Source organism: Podarcis raffonei, chromosome 9 (assembly GCF_027172205.1).
Source record: "Podarcis raffonei isolate rPodRaf1 chromosome 9, rPodRaf1.pri, whole genome shotgun sequence".
Taxonomy (NCBI): domain Eukaryota; kingdom Metazoa; phylum Chordata; class Lepidosauria; order Squamata; family Lacertidae; genus Podarcis; species Podarcis raffonei.
The window spans coordinates 75,095,606-75,116,683 of record NC_070610.1 but is presented as its reverse complement, the minus strand read 5'-3'; the positions used below and the strand labels follow the sequence as shown (position 1 = coordinate 75,116,683).

The following is a 21,078-nucleotide window of genomic DNA, read 5'->3' as shown; positions in this document are numbered from 1 at the left end:
ATTTGGGGTGACCCAGTGCAAAAATCCTGAGGATCCATGTGGATCCGTGCTTTGTAACCACGTTTTAAGTGGGGAGGGAAGGAAAAGCACTCAAGGGACAAGGAGCACGCATGGGGTGTGTGGAGAAGGATGCTGCTAATGCTATTTAGCGAGCTGAGTGGGGAGGAGAGAGGGACAGAGAGCCTGCTTGCTTTAAAGGAGCTCTCTGTCCCTCTCTCCTCCCCACTCAGCGGCTATTCTCCCGCTTTGCTGTTTCAAAGCGAGCCACGGAGGAGGGAAGGAAGGGGAACCATGGATCCTCTGCTCACAACTGCAGCAGATCCCCCCCGCCACCCGTAGGCATTCGCTCCATAACACGCACAGACATTTCCCCTTACTTTCTCGGAGGAAAAAAGTGAGTTTTATGGTGCAAAAAATATGGTAAGTTCTTAACCTGAGGTACCACTGTAGTTTCACTTCTTGCATTGAGGGAACTGCCAGAAGGCCCTTGGAGCTGGAGAAGAAAAATGAGAAACACAAATAGCGCAGGAATCACATGCAGACATCGTCTTTTCCTGCCTCATTCTCCCTGTCTCCATAAAGCTGGGTGACTGTCAAGGAGGACGGCGGTTGCCTGGGGGAGAGATGGAGAAGAAGGAGGGGAGGGATGTTAGGGGTAGAAGGAGAAGGAAATGCAGAAGACACTCCTCACTTTCAGGGTTATATTTATATCCCTCCTTATAGAGCACACACACCATCAAGTTACCTGGTACTTTGTTGTTTCCTTGCATTTCTCAAGATCTCTGTATAAAACCAAGGAACTGTTAGTTACTGAAGCTGGGGAGGATTTTTGTTTTGGGGGGAGATTTTAAGAAGAGAAACAGTCATGCAAAAGTGTTCCCCCACTTTTTTGCCATTGCCTTATTTTGGGCTGCAAGTTAAAGCTGCCGGTTCCTCAGAGAGAAATAGAGATAACGCAGGAAATTATGGGCTGCAAGTTAATGAAAAGATGTGCCCCCCCAGGCTCCCCTGAACGTTCCTCAAGTCACCCCAGGGTGCTATGGCACACTGGTTGAAAACCAATGCTCAAGATTGAAATATTTAAGGTTGAATTCTGGACATAGCGGAAGAAGTAAAGGATTTGGATTATCAAAAAAGGAGGAAATGATAAATAATAGGACCCACTAAGGCAGCCTTTCTCAACCTGTGGGTTCCCAGATGTTGTTGAACTACAACTCCCATCATCCCTAGCTAGCAAGGCCAGAGCTCAGGGATGATGGGAGTTGTAGTCCAACAACATCTGGGGACCCACAGGTTGAGAACCGCTGCACTAAGGGGAGGCTGGAAGTCCAGGAGGTTCCTTAGAATCTTGTTTTTATGATTTAGCGTATTTTTCGCTCTATAAGATACACCAGACTATAAGACGCACCTGGTTTTTGGAGGAGGAAAACAAGGGGGGGGGAATTCTGCGCAGCAATCCCTCTTGCTGTTCTAGCTTCTGGGATAGCCACGGGAAGCCTCTTCAGGGCAGGGGGAGGCTTTGCGCAGCTATCCCAGAAGCCGGAACAGCAAGAGGGATCGCTGCGCAGCCTGCATTCGCTCCATAAGACACACACATTTCCCCTTACTTTTTAGGAGGGAAAACGTGAGTCTTAATAGAGCAAAAAATACGGCATGTTTCATATACCTCTGTGAAATTTTAATTTGAAAAACAAAATAAATATATTTTTTTAAAAAAGAAAACCAATGCCCTAGCCAACCGAGCTATATCCAGGCTGTGTCAATCCTCTTGTGTTTAATTTGCTGTCCTGTTTTTTTCTTTCCCTCCTCCTTGCAGAGCAACGAGCCCTTAGTTAGACCTTCAGCCTTTAAGCCCGTAGTCCCTAAAAACTTCCATTCCATGCAGAACCTGTGCCCGCCGCAGAACAACGGCATCTCGGAGACCCGGAAGACCTTGAACCACACCAACAGCAATAGCCCTTCCACGGTCAAAAGTGGGATGGAGAAGGCCAGCCATAACAGGACTACCAACCAGGCGGGCGGCCTCTCCGATTCCGGGCGGAACTCTTTGACCAGCCTGCCCACCTACGGCACAGGCTATAGCCAGCATATCGGGCCTATGAGCGCCTCAACCAGCCACATAAACCGCATCGGGACCACCTACGTGGACAAGAACATTGTGGGCTACAATGGGATATCTACCTCAGACAGCGGCCGGTCTTCCAGCAAGAGCACGTCTTCGTTCAGCCGGCTCAACCACCTCAACGAGACGATGCCCTTCCACTCGCCCTCGACGGACGACATCATCCAGGACTTGGAGGACCGGCTGTGGGAGAAGGAGCAGGAGGTCCTTCAGATGAGGAGGAACCTCGACAAGAGTGAGGCGGCCATCTACCAGGTCTTTGAGGAGAAGCAGAAGATCTGGGAGCGGGAGATGGAGGACCTGCGGCAGAATTACGCCAACAAGCTGCAGCAGGTGTCCAAGAAGGCCCAGAGGGCACAGCAGGCTCTGCAGCTGCAGATCTTCAAGCTCCAGCAGGAGAAGAAGAAACTCCAGGACGACGTGGGGCAGCTCCTCCAGCAGCGGGAAGAGCTGGAGAAGAAGTTTGTGGCTTTCAAGAAGGAGCAGGCCGAGTTCCTTCCCAAGATCGAGGAGACCAAGTGGGAGGTGAGAGGCAGTGTGGTCCGTGTCACAGACAGCCAACTTGGGGGCCTTCAAGATAATAATAATAAGAATAAGAATAACAATAACAATAACAATAACAATAACAATAACAATAATAATTTATTTGTACTCTGCCCATCTGGCTGGGTTTCCCCAGCCACTCTGGGCGGCTTCCAACTAAGATTAAAAATACATCAAAATGTCACACATTAAAAACTTCCCTGAACAGGGCTACCTTCAGATGTCTTCTAAATGTTAGGTAGTTGTTTATCTCTTTGACATCTGATGGGAGGGCGTTCCACACGGTGGGCACCACCACCGAGAAGGCCCTCTGCCTGGTTCCCTGTAACTTGGCTTCTCACAGTGAGGGAACCGCCAGAAGGCCCTCGGCACTGGACCTCAGTGTCTGGGCAGAACGATGGGGATGGAGACGCTCCTTCAGGTATACTGGACCAAGGCCGTTTAGGGCTTTAAAGGTCAACACCAACACATTGAATTGTGCTCGGAAACGTACTGGGAGCCAATGTAGGTCTTTCAAGATGTTGTTGGCCTGAGGAGGGGGTAATCTAGAAGTGTCCTGAAGGCCCACATTATGTGTTAGCAACCTTTGACCCTTCAGATGTTGCGGAACTGCAACTCCGATGGGATTTGTTGATCAGCGATATTTGGAGGGCCAAAGGTGGTGGTGGTGGTGGTTTTACTTTTATTTATATTTATTCATTTGTATTTTACTACAGTGGTACCTTGGTTCTCAAACTTAATCCGTTCCAGGAGTCGGTTCGACTCCTGAAACCATTTGAATACCAAGGCGCGGCTTCCGATTGGCTGCAGGAGCTTCCCGCACTTAATCGGAAGCCACGTTGGATGTTCGGCTTCCGAAAAACGTTTGCAAACTGGAACAGTTACTTTCAAGTTTGGGGCGTTCGGGAGCCAATTTGTTCAGGAGCCAAGCTGTTTGAGTCCCAAGGTACCACTGTATTAGTATATAAAGCCTCTAACTTCTGGCAACCAATTTACTTATGGGATTGACTTGCCTCTTTCCGTGTCTGTTAGATCATTTCACTCTGCCAAACTAGCATTCATACAAGTGCCACATTACGTCCACTACACATTTGCAAGGAGCTTTTCCTTCTCGTGTGCTGTGGAACTCCCTGCCCCTTGATGTTAGGTAGGTGCCTTTCTGGATTGTTTTAGATGCCTCCTGAAAACGTTTCTGTTCCAGCAAGTCTGTCCAGGCCCCTGATTTAGTTACATATATTTGTTGTAAAGACTTGCTGGTTTTATCTTTTCATAGTGGTGATATTGATGATGATTCTATTCATATTTCTTTCTAAGTGGTTCATGGGTTATAGCTATCTTAGGTCGCTTCAACTTTCGTCATTGTTTTGGGGTTGGATTCCATTGCATACTGGTAAATTCAGGTTGTAAAATTATAGTGGGTTGGGAGATCTTGTGCAGCAATCTGGACTTTTCGCAATAAGGAAGGGGGGGGCGATGCACAGGAAAGTGTGAGATAATAACACTTGCTTTGATGCAGTCTCATCTAACCTCCCTGCAAGCAAATGGGAATGAATGCACATTAAATAGGCAATGGTTTCTAATCTCCCTGCAAGCAAATCTGGGTGCAGCCTCATTAAACTGGTCATCTGGAAGCACCCCTTAACATTACAAGGTTCTTACAAAAACACTGTTGTGCTGCCACCAAAACTCAACTTGCAGAATTGACTCTCCGCAGACAGCAGGCTTGGTTAAAAAGTCTGCAAGCTGCTGTTTGAGACCAACTCAGGGTGATCACAGAATGCAGATTCCTTCAGGTTTTGTGCGTCAGGAGACAGTGGGGAGGAGTATCAAGCAGCTTAAAAAGGTAAAGGGACCCCTTAGCATTAGGTCCAGTCGTGGCCGACTCTGGGGTTGCTGCGCTCATCTCGCCTTATTGGCTGAGGGAGTCGGCATACAGCTTCTGGGTCATGTGGCCAGCATGACTAAGCCGCTTCTGGCGAACCAGAGCAGCGCACGGAAATGCCGTTTACCTTCCCGCCAGAGCGGTATCTATTTATCTACTTGCACTTTGATGTGCTTTCGAACTGCTAGTTTGGTAGGAGCTGGGACCGAGCAACAGGAGCTCAACCCATCGCGGGGATTCGAACCGCCGACCTTCTGATCGGCAAATCCTAGGCTCTGTGGTTTAACCCACACCACCACCACCCGCGTCCATCAAGCAGCTTAGGCTTGGTCTATAATGTTGTCACTTTTGAGTTGTGCCCTGTTTGGACTAGCAGGAAACCAGCACAATGAACCATGCTCTTTTGTTGACCGAATTGTGGCTTAGGTGCTCCATACGCCCTTTGGAGAGAAATAATAATAATAATAATAATAATAATAATAATAATAATAATAATTTATTATTTATACCCCACCCATCTGGCTGGGCCTCCCCAGCCACTCTGGGCGGCTTCCATAGAAACCAAAAATACAGTAAAATATCACACGTTAAAAACTTCCCTGAACAGGGCTGCCTTAAGATGTCTTCTGAATGTCAGGTAGTTGTTTATCGCTTTGACATCTGCTGGAAGGGCGTTCCACAGGGCGGGCGCCACTACCGAGAAGGCCCTCTTCCTGGTTCCCTGTAGCTTTGCTTCTCGCAATGAGGGAACCGCCAGAAGGCCCTCGGCGCTGGACCTCAGCGTCCGGGCAGAATGATGGGGGTGGAGACGCTCCTTCAGGTATACTGGACCGAGGCCGTTTAGGGCTTTCAAGGTCAGCACCAACACTTTGAATTGTGCTCGGAAACGTACTGAAATGAAATGGAAGAGCTTGTGAGTCTCCATAGGCCTTTTAAAAGCATCAAAGTGCGCCTGAGCAAACATGCCTGACCCCCCAAAAAGACTCCCTCTAAAAAGCACTTAAGAGAGAGTGTGTTAACTGTACCCTTTTATGTTGGCCCAACTTAACTGGAAATAGTGTTCTTCCTCAGACTCTGAGCTGTCAACCTTCCCTTTTTTGGCAGGAAATTCCCTTATTCCAGCGCCGTTTCCCACTGCTTCCTGCTGCTATCCCAGATTGTTAGATATCCCATAGACTGTCCCTGGGACACGTGAGGCTGCTGATCCCTTATTTTCAAATCTGAAAGTTGACAGCTATGCTCAGACTTAGGCGCTCACCTCTGCAAAAAAAGGCCTCCATTCGGTTACAAGTAGGCCAACGTTAACCCCGGTGTCCCAAGAGCAACCTTCCCTAATTTGGAGTCTTTCAAATGTTTTGGATTACAACTCCCATGAGTGCCTGCCAACATGGCAGGTCTGATGTGAGTTCTAGTTCAAGGTCTCTGGAAGGTAGCAGACTGGTGAAGGCTGTTCTGGACGCTTCAGTCAAAGCTATTGCCTTAGTATGGAACCTTGAGGAGGTGCCAATGGCAAACCAAGAGTCCTCAAGGTTGTGGCTACACCACAGGTGGGTATCAGTGACCAGGAACTCAATCACCAGCCAAGAGACACATCCTTCTCTTTGATGGCATGAGCACAGGTGAGTTGCATGTGCCATCTGCCAGGGATTCTTTAATAATAATAATAATTTATTATTTATACCCCACCCATCTGCCTGGGTTTCCCCAGCCACTCTGGGCGGCTCAACAGAATATTAAAAACATGATAAAACATCAAACATTAAAAAAAATTCCCAATACAGGGCTGCTTTCGGGTGTCTTCTAAAAGTCAGACAGTTGACATCTGATGGGAGGGCGTTCCACAGGGCGGGCGCTACCACCGAGAAGGCCCTCTGCCTGGTTCCCTGTAACTTGGATTCTCGGAGTGAGGGAACCGCCAGAAGGACCTCGGCGCTGGACCTCAGTGTCTGGGCTGAATGATGGGGGTGGAGACGCTCCTTCAGGTATACTGGACCGAGGCCGTTGAGGGCTTTAAAGGTCAGCACCAACACCTTGAATTGTGCTCAGAAACATACTGGGAACCAATGAAGGTTTTTCAGGACCGGTGTTATGTGGTCTCGGCGGCCACTCCCAGTCACCAGTCTAGCTGCCGCATTCTGGATTCTGGATTAGTTGTAGTTTCCGAGTCACCTTCAAAGGTAGCCCCATGTAGAGCGCATTGCAGTAGTCCAAGCGGGAGATAACCAAAGCATGCACCACTCTGGCGAGACAGTCTCCGGGCAGGGAGGGTCTCAGCCTGCGTCTCAGATGGAGCTGGTAAACAGCTGCCCTGGACACAGAATTAACCTGCACCTCCATGGACAGCTGTGAGTCCAAAATGACTCCCAGGCTGCGCACCTTGTCCTTCAGGGGCACAGTTACCCCATTCAGGAACAGGGAGTCCTCCACACCTGCCCGCCTCCTGTCCCCCAAAAACAGTACTTCTGTCTTGTCAGGATTCAACCTCAATCTGTTAGCCGCCATCCATCCTCCAACCGCCTCCAGACACTCACGCAGGACCTTCACCGCCTTCACTGGTTCTGATTTGAAAGAGAGGTAGAGCTGGGTATCATCTGCATACTGATGAACACCCAGCCCAAAGTGGTTTCTGCATTTCTATGAGTCCGTGAATTTCCGGCAGGGGTACCGTTAGGCTACCTTGCTGTCAAGACATAGATGGAAGTTTGCCATTTAGGTTGTGTTTCCCCTTTCTCTCATTATTCCCTCACTGTGCTATTTTATCCTATCCTGATGCTGTCCTCCCACTTCTTGAAGCCAATGGAAGCTTGAAGGAGTGGCAGAGTGGAGTTTTGGTGGAAATCAAGGTCAGTTGAGACTCTTAGCTAATAATAATAATAATAATAATAATAATAATATTTTTTTTATATCCCACCCTGCCCAGCCGAAGCCGGGCTCAGAGCTGCTAACAACAGTAAAAGCAACACAGTTTACATAAAATCACAATCAGTTAATTAAAATACATTCTAAAATCAATTCATTCTAAAATCAGTTCAGAATCAAATTAAAGGCAACCATTGGGCTAGAGTGCTATGAGGATTACAGAAGGAGAGAGTGGGTCAGACTGCGCCTTGGCCAAAGGCCTGGTGGTCTTGGAAGCCCTGTGGAAAGACGTCAAGTCCCACAGGGCCCTAGTCTCTTGTGACAGAGCGTTCCACCAGATTGGGGCCACAGCCGAAAAAGCCCTGCTTCTGGTTGAGGCCAGCCTAACCTCCCTGTGGCCTGGGACCTCCAAGATGTTTTTCTTTGAAGACCGTAAGGTCCTCCGTGGGACATACCAGGAGAGTCCCGTAGGTATGAGGGTCCTAGGCCATATACTTCACATATAACTTTCACAATGAGGGCGTGTGCATTGGAGCCCCTATCTGCTTATTGGAACAGTCCTTGTTTATCGCCCTGGGGATCATGCATAGAGGTTCAAGCTACATTCTCTGCTGCAAACTCTCAGCCATTCTGTCTCTCAGAGCTGGCTCATAATCTTCCCATCCTAATGAGGAAATGCCTCTATTTGAACAACTATTGGTTTGTGTTGGAAGGCTGGAGGAAGGCAACCAGTTTCGTCTACCAACAGCCACTACAGGTAGACGGGTGCAGAATACTCCCGGGACGGGCTTGCCTTGCCCTGCACGCACAGGGATGGGGCAAGCAGCTTCATCCTTGGCAAAAACAGGTACAGCCCTTAAAGTTGCTATACATCATTTAGCCTGACACCCTTAGGGCAAAGAAAGGTCTCTTTTCCCATTCTTTTCTCTGAGAGTTCTGTGAGCTCCTCCAGCCTGACTGCCTGTAGTAGCTGTTACTAGATGAGAATTCAAAGCTCCAACACAAAGAGAGCAGCATGTTTAACCAGGCCTGGGAGGTGAGAGTTGTTGGTTTCTGCAGCAATAGATGTGGTTAGCATTTAGCAAAGGGGCAGGGGAGGGAATTTGATTCAGTTCAAATTTAAAGGTGAACCAACCTTATCTGCATTTTCCAAAACAATGCACATTTTTTTAAAAAGGCTCTCGTATGAAATGTGCAGTTGTCTGAATTTTGCAATGCTGTTCTCTAGCCAAGTAATGGGCAAGTAAACTAGCATAAAACGTGTATTATGCAAACTGCGTTGCAAAAATGTGCATATTAGTGAAAACGGCATACATTAGAAGAAATCTGCATTAGGGAGCTGATGAATTTTCACGAGGACTTAAAAATAAATAGGTCACTAGCTGAAATGAAAATGTGGGAAACGGAAGTTACCAGTGGAAAAAATGAGAAACTGAGCAATCCCAAGACTGATAGATGTGTCCGTCTTTAACGGCATTTCTGCGTGTAGAGGGCCTGGGTAAAGTACATTGGGCAGGAGCGCTGTGGCACCTTATGTTTTTTATTCTGTGGGGCTGGTGCAGCAGCATAAAGTAGGCCTTAAAATTTAAAGCAGTGCTATACCACTTTCACAAATCAATGGCTTCCCCCAGAGAATCCTGGGAACTGTAGTTTTTTGGGGGTGCTGTTAGGAGATCCCTATTCCCTTCCCAGAGCTACAATTCCCGGAGTGTTTTAACAATCAGTCCCTCTTCCCAGGAAACTCTGGCAACTGTAGCTCTGAAGGGGAATAGGGGGTCTTCTAACAATTTCTAGCTCTCTTAACAAATGACAGCTCCCAGAATCCTTTGGGGGGAGCCATGACTGTTCAGAGTGGTATGATATTGCTTGAAGCATAGCATGTGCTAGAGCAAACCCTGTTGTGAGTTGTCTCATGACAAGACCTCTCTTCCAGGTATGCCAAAAGGCTGGTGAAATCTCTCTGCTGAAGCAGCAGCTGAAGGACTCCCAGTCCGACGTCTCCCAGAAGCTCAACGAGATCGTCGGCTTGCGGACCCAGCTCAAGGAAGGCAAGAGCTTCCTCAGGGAGAAGGAGGAGCAGATCCTGACCTTGAAAGACTCCTACAGCACCAAGAGCGTCAGCCTGGAGATCTCCGAGGGCGAACTGCAGCGGAAGATGGGCGAGGTGCAGATGTTGAGGGAGAAACTTGACCAGTGCGAGCTGGAGGTCTCCAACCTGAAGCAGACCCTCACCAGCCTAGGCGGAGCCCACGGCCACTTTGGTGCTGAGCTGGCAGAGAAGCTGGCGAGGGACCCTTTGGCTTGCGAGAGCGACGAGGCCAAGATGAAGCGGCAGAGCGAGGAGAACTTCAACGCGCTGAAGAAGGAGGTGGAGCGGCTGCAGGCGGAGCTGAAGGCCGAGAGGCAGCAGCGGGAGCAGCAGGTCCTGGACTTTGAGGAGGAGCGGCGCACCTGGCAGGAGGAGAAGGAGAAGGTCATCAAGTACCAGAAGCAGCTGCAGCTGAATTACGTGGAGATGTACCAGAAGAACCAAATCCTCGAGCACAAAGTCAGCGAAATGACCAGCAAGGTCACCAGCCCGCCACACACCGACGAGAAGAAAACATGGACTCCTTCCAGACTGGAGAGGATAGAGTCCACAGAGATCTGAGGAAAGGACTTGAGGCGTTCAAAGTACGTTGTCCCCCCAACCCCACCTCCCCAAATTACTGTGCATGTACTTCAGCCGGTGATCTTCCCGAGGAGAATTAATATGCTATATAACCAGCAGTGTAAGTTCGTCTGCCCTGGGCATCTCCCACAATGCTCTGGTGCTTTGCAGGTGATAAAGGAAAAATAGAGACAGGTGTTTTTTCTGAGTTTCTAGGGATGGGCTGACATCAGGAGTATTGTGGGGTGATTGAGTGTGTGTATGTGGGGAGGGGTCAGGGGCGCAGTCTTGCACCCAAGATTGGGGGGCCAGCGTGTGTGATATCATGCTTGGGACGCGCGTCGCACACGTGACATCATACGTGTGTCACTTGCATGTGATGTCATCGCACATTGGCGGGAGGAAGCCGAGTGGGGAGCCCGCCGTGGTGTGGTTCAATGGCTGGCTCCTCCTGAGCGTGAGAGAGGAGGCCGCGCCACACTGGGCTCCCCGCTCGGCTTCCTCTCGACGTGACGTGGATGACATCACATGTATGACATCAGACATGTGTGACGTGCATTGTTGGGAAGAGGCCAACTGGGCGGCCTGGTGCGGCCTCCTCTCTCGCACTCAGGAGGAGCCAGCCATTGAACCACACCGTACTCGGCCTTCTCTGCCCCCACAACATCAAGGGGGCCCAGTCCCCTGCCAGCAAATATTGAGGCGGGCCGAAGAGCTCTCTGCCCCTAGGAGTTGGCGTGCCTGGTGTGGGTTTTTATTTTATTTTCCCTTAGCCCCATTGACAAAGACACTGCAGAGTTTTCTGTGTCTGCCATTACCACAGCACCTCTCTTAATCGTCTTCTGGCCCACCTTCTTTTCCCAGGGCATTTTTTAGCCATATTGGCTAGTAGAAGTTCATGCCACGCTCAGGCTTGCCTCATCTTTGCCATAACCCAGGGCGGAATCCCTCTGACATTCCTCAGGGGAAAAGGGACGTTCTCTTCCACATCAGCAGAACCTCTCTATTTTCTGAGGAAGCCTTCCAGGTATCAGACTCCCAACTGCCATCAGCCTCAGTCAATGAGGCCGAGAGTCTGGGTGATGGCAGCTGCGGTCCAGAACATTTGGAGCATTTCTGTGTCACAACCGGACATAAATCATAATTTCTGCTCCCGAGATAACTCTGGATACTGTTGTTCTGAGAGCAGAAAGGGGTGCAGATCACTTGCAGGCAATTCTCAGCACCTAGAAAACCTACAATTCCCAGGATCCTTTGAGAGGAGCCATGACCAGTATAAAAGTGATACGAATTCGTAGTGTCGCTGTCTGCTGCCCCCGTTTGAAGGAGTTCCCTATGAAAGCCAATTCTGAGTTCTCAATTACGGGCTTCATGTGTGCCACCTTCAGTCCCAGGCTAAGCCGATTAAAAATTGGAAGCAAGGCGTGTTTATTTACTTCCTGGTTCACACTCCATCTTAGTTTGTGGTGGCGTTCATATGCTGCGGATGGGAGCAGTTTGCAGGTTATCTGATTCTTGCAAGTTTAAGCCCTTAGGCATCTACACACACAAGCTGTGAGAGAGGCTGCACATACAATAGGAGAAGGCAAGACTTTCCCTAGCATGTACAACCTATGCTCTGCAGCGTGGACTGAATCTAAACAACTCTCAAAGGCAGTGCTCCAGATATCCCAATGAGAGGGCCGTGAACTGAGGTGGCATCAGTAGGCCTGGATTAGTGAAACCGCCCCCCCCCAAAACATAACATTTTTTAATATTGACTACCATTTTAGATAGGTAAAGGGACCCCTGACCATTAGGTCCAGTCATGGCCGACTCTGGGGTTGCAGTGCTCATCTCGCTTTATTGGCCGAGGGAGCCGGCGTACAGCTTCCGGGTCATGTGGCCAGCATGACTAAGCCGCTTCTGGCGAACCAGAGCAGCGCACGGAAACGCCATTTACCTTCCCTCCAGAGCGGTACCTATTTATCTACTTGCACTTGCGTGCTTTCAAACTGCTAGGTTGGCAGGAGCAGGGATCAAGCAACAGGAGCTCACCCCGTCGCTGGGATTTGAACCGCCGACCTTCCGATCGGCAAGCCCTAGGCTCTGTGGTTTAGACCACAGCGCCACCCTTGTCCCTTTTACCATTTTAGATAGTTGGCACTTAACACCTCGTTCCTTTAATGCAGCCAGGAGGGCAAGAACTAATCTACCACATTGGCATTGGGGGAGAAGGCAGAAGAACGAGGATGGAAAGGAAATTATGTGGGCATCTAGTCCGACTCCAAACACTAAACACACACACAGTTGATCATCTGCCTTGTCCAGCATGGTTAAGAAAGCAGGAGCACAAGCGTTCTCCTAGGTCAATAGTTCCTAAACATTTCCAAGCCACACACACACCCTTGGCTCCTTAAATTCATCCCTGGTGCCTCCCTACCCTATAAAAAACCAGTATTCCAGAACAGCGGTTTGCACAACCCACCAAGGAAGATAAGAGCACAATAAAATTCAAAACATTTATTTTTATAAAAGAAAAAATCTAATTACAATTATTACGTTAAATTAATTCAGCAAAATGGATGATCCAGTGACCCTAGCTTTTCAAAGGCTAATCATCATTTGCACCTCCACACCCCGGCCGCCCCCTTGTCTCTTAGCACCCCTTTAGGCAATCCCACTAAGCCACTTTGGGAAATGCTGTTCTAGATCATTGCACTGCTCTTTGCTCAGCCAAAAACTAGAGTGGGTTTGTATTTTTTTAATGGGAAGATGGTTTGGCCAAACATACAGTGGACGCTTGGGTTGCAAACGTGATCCGTGCGGGATGCACGTTCGCAACCCGCGCGTGCGCAGACGCGGGTTGCGATTCGGCGCTTCTGCGCAAAGCACGATTTAGCGCTTCTGCGCATGCACGGCCGCCAAAAGCCGGAAGTAACCCATTCTGGTACTTCTGGGTTTCAGTGGTCCGTAACCCAAAAAAACGCAACCTGAAGCGTCTGTAACCCGAGGTATGACTGCATTTAGAATTAGAGATGATCTCAATTGAGAGATGGGTGGTTTTTCTCTCCCCTCGGGCCCTTCCCCCAGAACATTGCTTTTGTTGAGTAGCAGAAACACACACATGTGGAGGCTGCCTTATACTGAGCCAGCCCATTGGTCCGTCTGGCTCAGTATCGTCTACACTGATTGGCAGCAACCCTCTAGGAATTCAGGCAGAAGGCATTCCCAGCCCCGCATGGCGATTCTGGGCATTGACCCAGGGGCCTTCTGCATGAGAAGCAGGTGTTCTACCCAGGGGCGTAGGAAGGGGGGTGCCACCCTGACAGGGGGTGACAAAATGGCGGGTGGCACTTGTCACCGCGGGGCCTGCAGCGCGCACGGGCCATGTGTCTTGGCGTCTGCAGGCTCTGCGCAGTCCGCCCGCTGCCTCCCCCCAGCTGTAGGGCGGCTGAGGCCCCACGTCTCCTCCCTATGGGCACTCCGCCCCAGGCGCCCGAGATGTTTCCTCTCCTGCTGGCTCTACCATCCAGTCCTTTTGCATTAATAATAATAATAAATTTTATTTATACCCCGCCCTCCCCAGGCAGATGCGGCTCAGGGCGGCTAACACCAGTAAAATTACAGTAAAAACATAATGGGGGGGGACTAATTTAAAATCCAGGTTAAAATGCAACTTAAAATACAGCCTCATTTTAAAAGTAGCCCATAGATCAAAACCATAAGGGGAGGGAAACATAAGGGTCAGACTGAGCAAATCAAAAGCCAGGCAGAACAGCTCTGTCTTGCAGGCCCTGCAGAAAGATGTCAAGTCCCCCAGGGCCCTGGTCTCTTGTGACAGAGCGTTACACCAAGTTGGGGCCAGTACTGAAAAGGCCCTGGCCTTAGTTGAGACCAATCTAACCACCTTGCGACTTGGGACTTCCAAAGTGTTGTCATTTGTGGACCTTAAGGTCCTCCGCGGGGCATACCAGGAGAGGCGGTCCCGTAGGTACATGGGTCCTAGGCCGCATAGGGCTTTAAAGGTCAAAACCAGCACCTTAAACCTGACCCTGTACTCCACCAGGAGCCAGTGCAGTTGGTAACGTTCCTCTTCCCTCGCGATGGAGTTCCTGCCATCAAGTCCCTGCTGATTCAGCTGCATGCAGTTAGATTTATTTAGCAAGTGCTGATTAGGTCCCAGGAATATGAGTTGGGCTCCCATATTTGCGGCAGAGCTTTTGAGCAAATGGGTTTGCTCAAAAGCAGTATTTTGCTAGTCTGTACCAACTCAGCCAGTTCCTCCTAGCTTTTCCACACCCTCCAATGAACCTTATCTGCCCTAGGTTAGGAAAGGAATGAATGCTATGCAAAGCTGATAAGAGAACCAATTATTCTTGGAAGCGATTGGGAGCTCAGAATTCCTTACTTAAAGGAGGGGGCCACCTGAAGGAGCTCGTGGCTACCATTGTGCTGTTGGACTTGCATTTAAAGTGATTTAAAACAAAAATTAAAAGCAAAGGCCACTCGCTAGCTGGGACAGGAAAGGGCTGTGGCATTTTTCCAATACCAAAACGTCGCCAAGTTAAGTGTTTGGAGGAACGTGGCATCCTTGCGATAGGAGGTGCTGCCTGGAAGCAGGAAATCTGGAGCCTGTCTGCACTGCAAAGCTAATCCCATTTCAAGCTCAGGTAGCGGATTTGGCACCCAACCAAACAAGGAACCCATAAAAACACAAGAAGAGCCTTTCAAGGTCAAGTCAGCCAGGAGTCTCTCTCTAGTCCAGCCTCCTGCTTCTCGCATTGGCCAACCAAGTACTCTCAGGAAGCCCAAAAGTAGTTCTATTGCTCCCCGGCAATGGGAACTCAGGCCCTACATCCGCATTGTGCATTTAAAGCAGTGCCATGCCACTTTAAACAATCACAGCTTCCTCCAATGGATCCTGGGAAGTTCAGTTAGTTAAGGCTGCCGAGACCCTTGTTTCCCTCAAAGATCTACAATTTTCAAGAGTTCTTTGGGAAGGGGGTAGACTGTTAAACCACTCTGAAAATTGTAGCTTGGTTAGTGGAATCGGGGTCTCCCTCACAACTCTTAGCGCCCTCCCAGGATTCCTTGGGGGAAGCGATGACTGTTTGAAGTGGCATCATAGTGCTTTAAATGTCAGGCCCATTTAGCTGGAGTCCCTAATTGGCCCGTGTCTCGCCAATTTGTGGAATTCCCCTGTCAAGCCCACAGCTGTTATTGCCACATCTTCTGACCATGAAATATGTAAGCTAGAGTCTACATTCTGTGATTAAGGGTTTTTTGTCTCCGGAATCTTATTTCTAGCCCCGTTTTATTACCTAATACTAAATCCTGAGCACTCGTATTAAGAGAGGAGACAAAACATTTCTCTTTGGGGCTTTGACTACCCTTCCTGCGATTTACGGGGAAACCACGATAGTTAAACCCAGTTTTAAGATGGTTTATATTTGGGGTGCAGACGTGCCCTTGCATCTTCCACAGCGAATCAGTAACAGCAGCAAAAACTTTGTGCTGTAAGTTGATTTGGCTGCATAAAAGATTTTGGGTCTTCTTCCTTTTTTTGCGCAATCCATGGTTTAGCTTGCCTCCAGAATGCCTGATGGTCAATTCTTCAGAGGGTTTTTTATGGTGCTTTTTTTGTCAGGGGGGAAACCTTGATAGATATCAGAGAAGAACCCACCAATTTTCCCAATCTACACCAATTTTCCCAATCACCCACCACAGCAAGATGTCAGGCCTTCTCAGACATTCTGGTGCCTAAGAAACAACACTCTCAGAAATGTGCGCAGAGTCACCCTCTCTAAATATATATAAATAGGTTTTGGAACGAAATGGTTTGCCTACAATGGTGCCCAGATTCTACCACCTGAGGCAGAGGCCTTCTGCCTAGTGGTGGCGGTGTCGGGCAAACCTTACTGTTGCTAGCATCTGCAGGAAAATCACTGCCGGGTTGTCTATGTGAAAGTGCTTATTAACTGAACTAGGAAGCAAATCATTTACTTATATGCTGCTAAGTTATACAGAGACAAGTGTACTTGGATGTAAATAACTGTTCTGTATATGTATATATGATTATTAAAGCAAAACACGTGTACAAAAAGGAGAGAGAGAAAACTCTTGTGAGTAACTGGGCTTTGTGGAAAGAGCAGACTTCACTGTCGAGAACTGAATTTCTGGTAAGAAGACAACATCTTGGAGGGTTTTCCAAGGCCCCACTGGTTTCATGCACTCTTAAGATTACACTATACCTTCCTGGGGGTTACAAATCACATGGCAGTCTTGTTTTGGTGTATGTCTTCTGTCTACCCGACGATAATCTTGTAGGTAGATGGGGGGAACCTGAGGATTTTAAGCTATTTTGAAGTGTCTGTGTGCTGTCGCTTCTAACTTGTGGTTTGAAACCAAACTCACTTGAACAAGACCACTTAGATTCACCCCACCCCTGCTCCTGAGGAATCTCTGCCTGGAAGAAATTCCCGAGAGACACCGCTGCCTGCAGGTGCATTGTGGACGGAAGCAGCCAAAGGGGCAAAAAACCCTGCAGGACCCACCCGTTGCCCCATTGAAACAGCACTTTGTAATATTTGCTTCCGATTCCTGGCCATTGTGACCAAAGACCTGCTCGGATGAGCCTTCGGGATGCTACCGGAACCATATTTCTATTTTTTATGCTGGTGCCATGAGATTCTAGGCCTCGGCGACTGACAGAATCCCTGCTGGGTTTTGCGTGCTGTGGGTTCTCTTGTGAGGAGGTGCCGCCAGCACATTTTCCAGTTGCTACTCTTTGCACCCATGAGGGCTAAACGCTTGCTGTTCTCCGAAGCGAAAAGCTGAGATTCTCAGGTAGTCGGACGCTGTGCAGGATTTCGGTTTAGCGCAATAGTCCGTCGCAACCGTTAAGCCACTGCTTGGCACGCTAGGCGTTGCGATACCGAATGGCGAGTTGGCTTTATGGCAAACACCTCATCTGGATAAGCTGCTTGGTCGTACAGCACTATCTGGGCGTGGGGCGGGAATACAATAGGCAGCCATGCACAGATGCCATGAGAAATGGTCCTTAATAGATGTTTCCTAAACACCAGGGGGAAACTGAGAGGCCTGGGTGCTGAAGCAATGCCACTGTTTTAAAATACCAGTTTCTGGGAAATAACCACTGTGATTTGGATGAAAGGGGGAGCGAGCCTTTTGTTGCTGTGGATGTCTGAGAGATTTGGGTGGTGGGGGGGAGGCAAGAATGGAACAAGATACCCTTTCCCTCCCTGCTCCTCTTGTAAATCTTGCTGCTCCCCCTCAGAGGAATTTATTTTTAATTCAACATGTTTTTATTTTTGCAGAAGAAACCGAAATTTGGCTTTTTTTCTAGAGGCTGATGTTCTTTGTGTTCAGAGAGAAGTTTTTTAAAAACTGTTCCCTGTTCCCAACCTGAAGGACCAGCAAAAGTTGGTAAGAATAAATGAGACAAAACTGGAAATAAGAATAGAAATAGCCTACAGCTCTGCCACCCTCACGGTTTGGAATAAAACTAAAATGCAGTCCTCTTAAAGGCACACTCTCTAGTGCCTTAGCTGCCAACGAGGGAAACCTGTATTGACCATTCTGCGTGGTTATGATTTTTTCCCAGTAGCCCGCTTTTTGGGGCTGAGTTGCAATCCTTCATCTCCACCCAGAATCCCTCCTTCAAAATGCTTCTCTCTGCCCTCTGGTCATCACTAAAACTACTGACCAGAAGGAACTGGTTCTGTACTTTTCAGTTTACAATAGCTAGCTTCCAACTGGAGATTCCTCAAAAGGACTGGTTGTGTGTGTGTGTTTGCACAGTACGGCAGATAACAAAACAAAATCGTAATTGGGCATATTACAAGGATATTTTTATTCAAATCACAAGGAGATTTTGACTGAACATTAAGAAGAACTTTCTGGTGGTAGGAGCTGCCCAACAGTGGAAAGGGCTCCCTCAGAAGCAGGTGGGCTCCCCTTTGGAGGTTTTTAAACATCTGCCAGGAAATACAGTGGTACCCCTGGTTACATACTTAATTCGTTCCGGAGGTCCGTTCTTAACCTGAAGACCACTTTAGCTAATGGGGCCTCCTGCTGCCGCAGCGCCGCCAGAGCACGATTTCTGTTTTCATCCTGAAGCAAAGTTCTTAACCTGAGGTAATATTTCTGGGTTAGTGGAGTCTGTAACCTGAAGCGTATGTAACCCGAGGTACCACTGTATTTGATTCCTGCATGGCAGAGGGTTAGCCTAATGACTCTTTGGGTCCTGGCCAATTCTATGGTTTCATTCTGTATTCAGAGCTAGGTAATACAGAGACATCTGCAAAAGCCCAGTGTGTGCGCACTTTGCTGTCCATAGCAAAACCACTTTGCAGATATCACACATGGAAAAGGACAGAGCAGACAGGGCAAGAGGGCTCACAGCTTTGTGATAAACCAGGGAACTGGGGGAGTTCTCTTTTTCCCAATTTGCTGTCTTTTTAAGTCCTACAAGGCTGTATGCACACAATAGTTTTTGTGCACACTGTACTGTCGCCCAACGCATGGTCACAGTTCAAAACAAGCAACGCATGGGGGAATTCCATTCTACGGCTCATTGTAAGTATGTTACCAAAGAAAAGTCTTGAAAGGCTGCGTTCAGTAATGACTCATTTCTTGCCGGACTTGTGGAATTCTGGGCTGTGGAATTATTTTGCACGGGAAGCCTTTGCCGGCCGGAACACCAGAAGCTAGGAAATTTAGATGTCAAAAGTTGGCAAGACTCTATATAAGTTGCGCTGGAGCTGAAGTTTGTTGGGAATGAAATCAATGAAAGGATGCCTCCCCCCGGCTAATTTCTGGTGTGTGTTGCATCAATTTTGGAGAGACTGAATGGAGCTGAGACTTCACTTGCTAGGCTGAGTGACACAGAGTTCCTACCCACCAGTCAAAAACAAAGACAAAAATAGTTTTGCTTCCTACAGTTCAGGCCAGATCTAGCATCATCTGAGGGAGAAAAGTCAAATGGCACCCCCTTGAGGTAAAAAGCCTAATAAAATGTAGTCATTAAATAACTGGCAGTTTCTTTAATACCTGCCTCCTGAGACCACTGTGCCAATTGTGGTGGCCTTGGCTGGCTGCAAATGGGAAAATCTTTGCTAGATCCTTCAAGTGGGGAAGGTGTTCAGACACTGTAAATGGGGGACACAGCACAAAAGAAGCATCATTATTCAGACGACCCAAATAATGACTAGGCATTATTCAGACTAGTCTTTACCAGGTAGATGACAGTCTGGAATAGCCTTCTCCAACAGACACTCCCTGACTATTGGCTGTGTCGGCAGGGGCTGGTGGGAGTTGCAGAACAGCAAAAAGCATTGGCAGGGGGCACCGAGTTGGGGAAGTCTGTCCTAGGAAAACGTGGAATAACACACGTGAAGCTGCAGGATTTTTTATTAGTTGACAGGATAACCCAGTGAGATTTCACCAGCAATAAGAACTCTTCTCGTTTGCATGTTTTTAGATTTTGCTGACGGCTAATATCTTTTAAAACACAAAATCTAGACTGGCTCTGGGTCAGCACATTGGAAGCAAAATGGCCTAGATGTTATTTTTCTCCTCCACCTTTTTTATAAAACAAACAACAAACCATAAGCCTCAATCTGTTTCTGTATATCTGCTCTTACTGTGAATTTAAGCCAGAAGTGTACTGAATCAAAACTGTTAATCTTTTTGTCACATGTTGACTGTTGATGGTTCTTTGAACTATGTCTCTCTGAGATTTGCAAACTAAAACCACAAATCCCACAAGAAGGGGGGGGGGAGGGACTGAAACACAATTTTTATTTTTTTATTTTTAAAAAGAATCTTTTCAGAACCAACACTTTGAGGTGTGTATCCTTTCCAACCCTTGAATTCGGACATTGACCCACCAACTTCGCCTTGTTGGTCATTGTGTTTAAAAGAATGAAGCAACCTTCCCCAACCTGATGCCCTCCAGAGGTTTTGGACCAGGCAGCCCAGCTGTGCAGCTGAGGTTGATGGGAACTGTAGTCCAAAGCAACTGGATGGGGAAGGCTACAACAAAAAGTCCTTTTCTTTATGTGCAGCAGAGACATAATAGTTTTAAAAATAATAATAAACTTGTTTCGCCATCTCCTCTTTTCTTGTACGTCTTCATTGGTTTTTAAAGACAAGAACAGCTCTTGCCATGGGATAGTGGTTTCTAAAATAATGTAAATATATCTGTAGAGAGGTATGTGTATATGTTGGTGTGTACATATGCGCGCACGCGCGCACACACACACACACACACACTACACACATCTGTCTTGTCTATATCTCCATATGACTGAAGGCGTTTTATCTGAGCAAAAATTAAAAATGGAGAAAGACCCCCTTTAAACATTTGAAAGCTGTTGCAGTGTTTTTGTTGATGGAAATAAGAATGAATCTGCCTCTATTTCTATGGCTGGAAAAAGTGGCTGCAGTTACAAAAACAGACACTTATGGCTTAGGGGGAGGGAGGGGAAATTTGTCTATTGCAGGGAACCTTGGGGCAGGAGCAAGATCCACATGTTCCACTGTTTGTGGAATTTGTTCCAGCTGTTGAGCGGCTGTATCATATGACAGTCACCCTGCCCAGAGTCTGGCAACCTGGGCCACCTGCCTCTAAATCCAGTCCAGTTTAGAAATGCATTAAGCCCATGAACGATTATAAAGAGGCCCTACCGAAGTCTCGCCAACGTATCTTACAAAGATGCTAAGGTTGTGCACACTTTCTTGGGAGCTGATCGAGATCAGGGGTGGGTAACCTTTCGCCCAAGGGCTGCATTCTCTTCTGGTCAACCTTCCAAGGGCCACTTGTCGGTGATGGATGCAGCCAGAGACAAAAGTGGGCAAAGCAATTCATATAAATTTTAAGTGCACAGTAGGGACGCGGGTGGCGCTGTGGGTTAAACCACAGAGCCTAGGACTTGCCGATCGGAAGGTCGGCGGTTCGAATCCCCTCGACGGGGTGAGCTCCTGTTGCTCGGTCCCTGCTCCTGCCAACCTAGCAGT

General features: G+C 48.1%; 1 protein-coding gene across 7 annotated transcripts in view; it reads left to right on the top strand.

Annotated features, from left to right (window-relative positions):
* The window catches only part of LZTS3 (leucine zipper tumor suppressor family member 3), a 76,840-nt gene extending 66,592 nt beyond the window's left edge, over positions 1-10,248 (top strand). For all 7 annotated transcript variants that reach the window (XM_053402095.1, XM_053402090.1, XM_053402096.1 and 4 more), the window contains 2 exons: positions 1,817-2,647; positions 9,340-10,248. In XM_053402095.1, the coding sequence (XP_053258070.1) occupies positions 1,817-2,647; positions 9,340-10,056 (1,548 nt within the window). In that variant the 3' untranslated portion in view covers positions 10,057-10,248. The remainder of the gene's footprint in view (positions 1-1,816; positions 2,648-9,339) is intronic.
* The last annotated feature ends 10,830 nt before the right edge of the window (positions 10,249-21,078 follow it).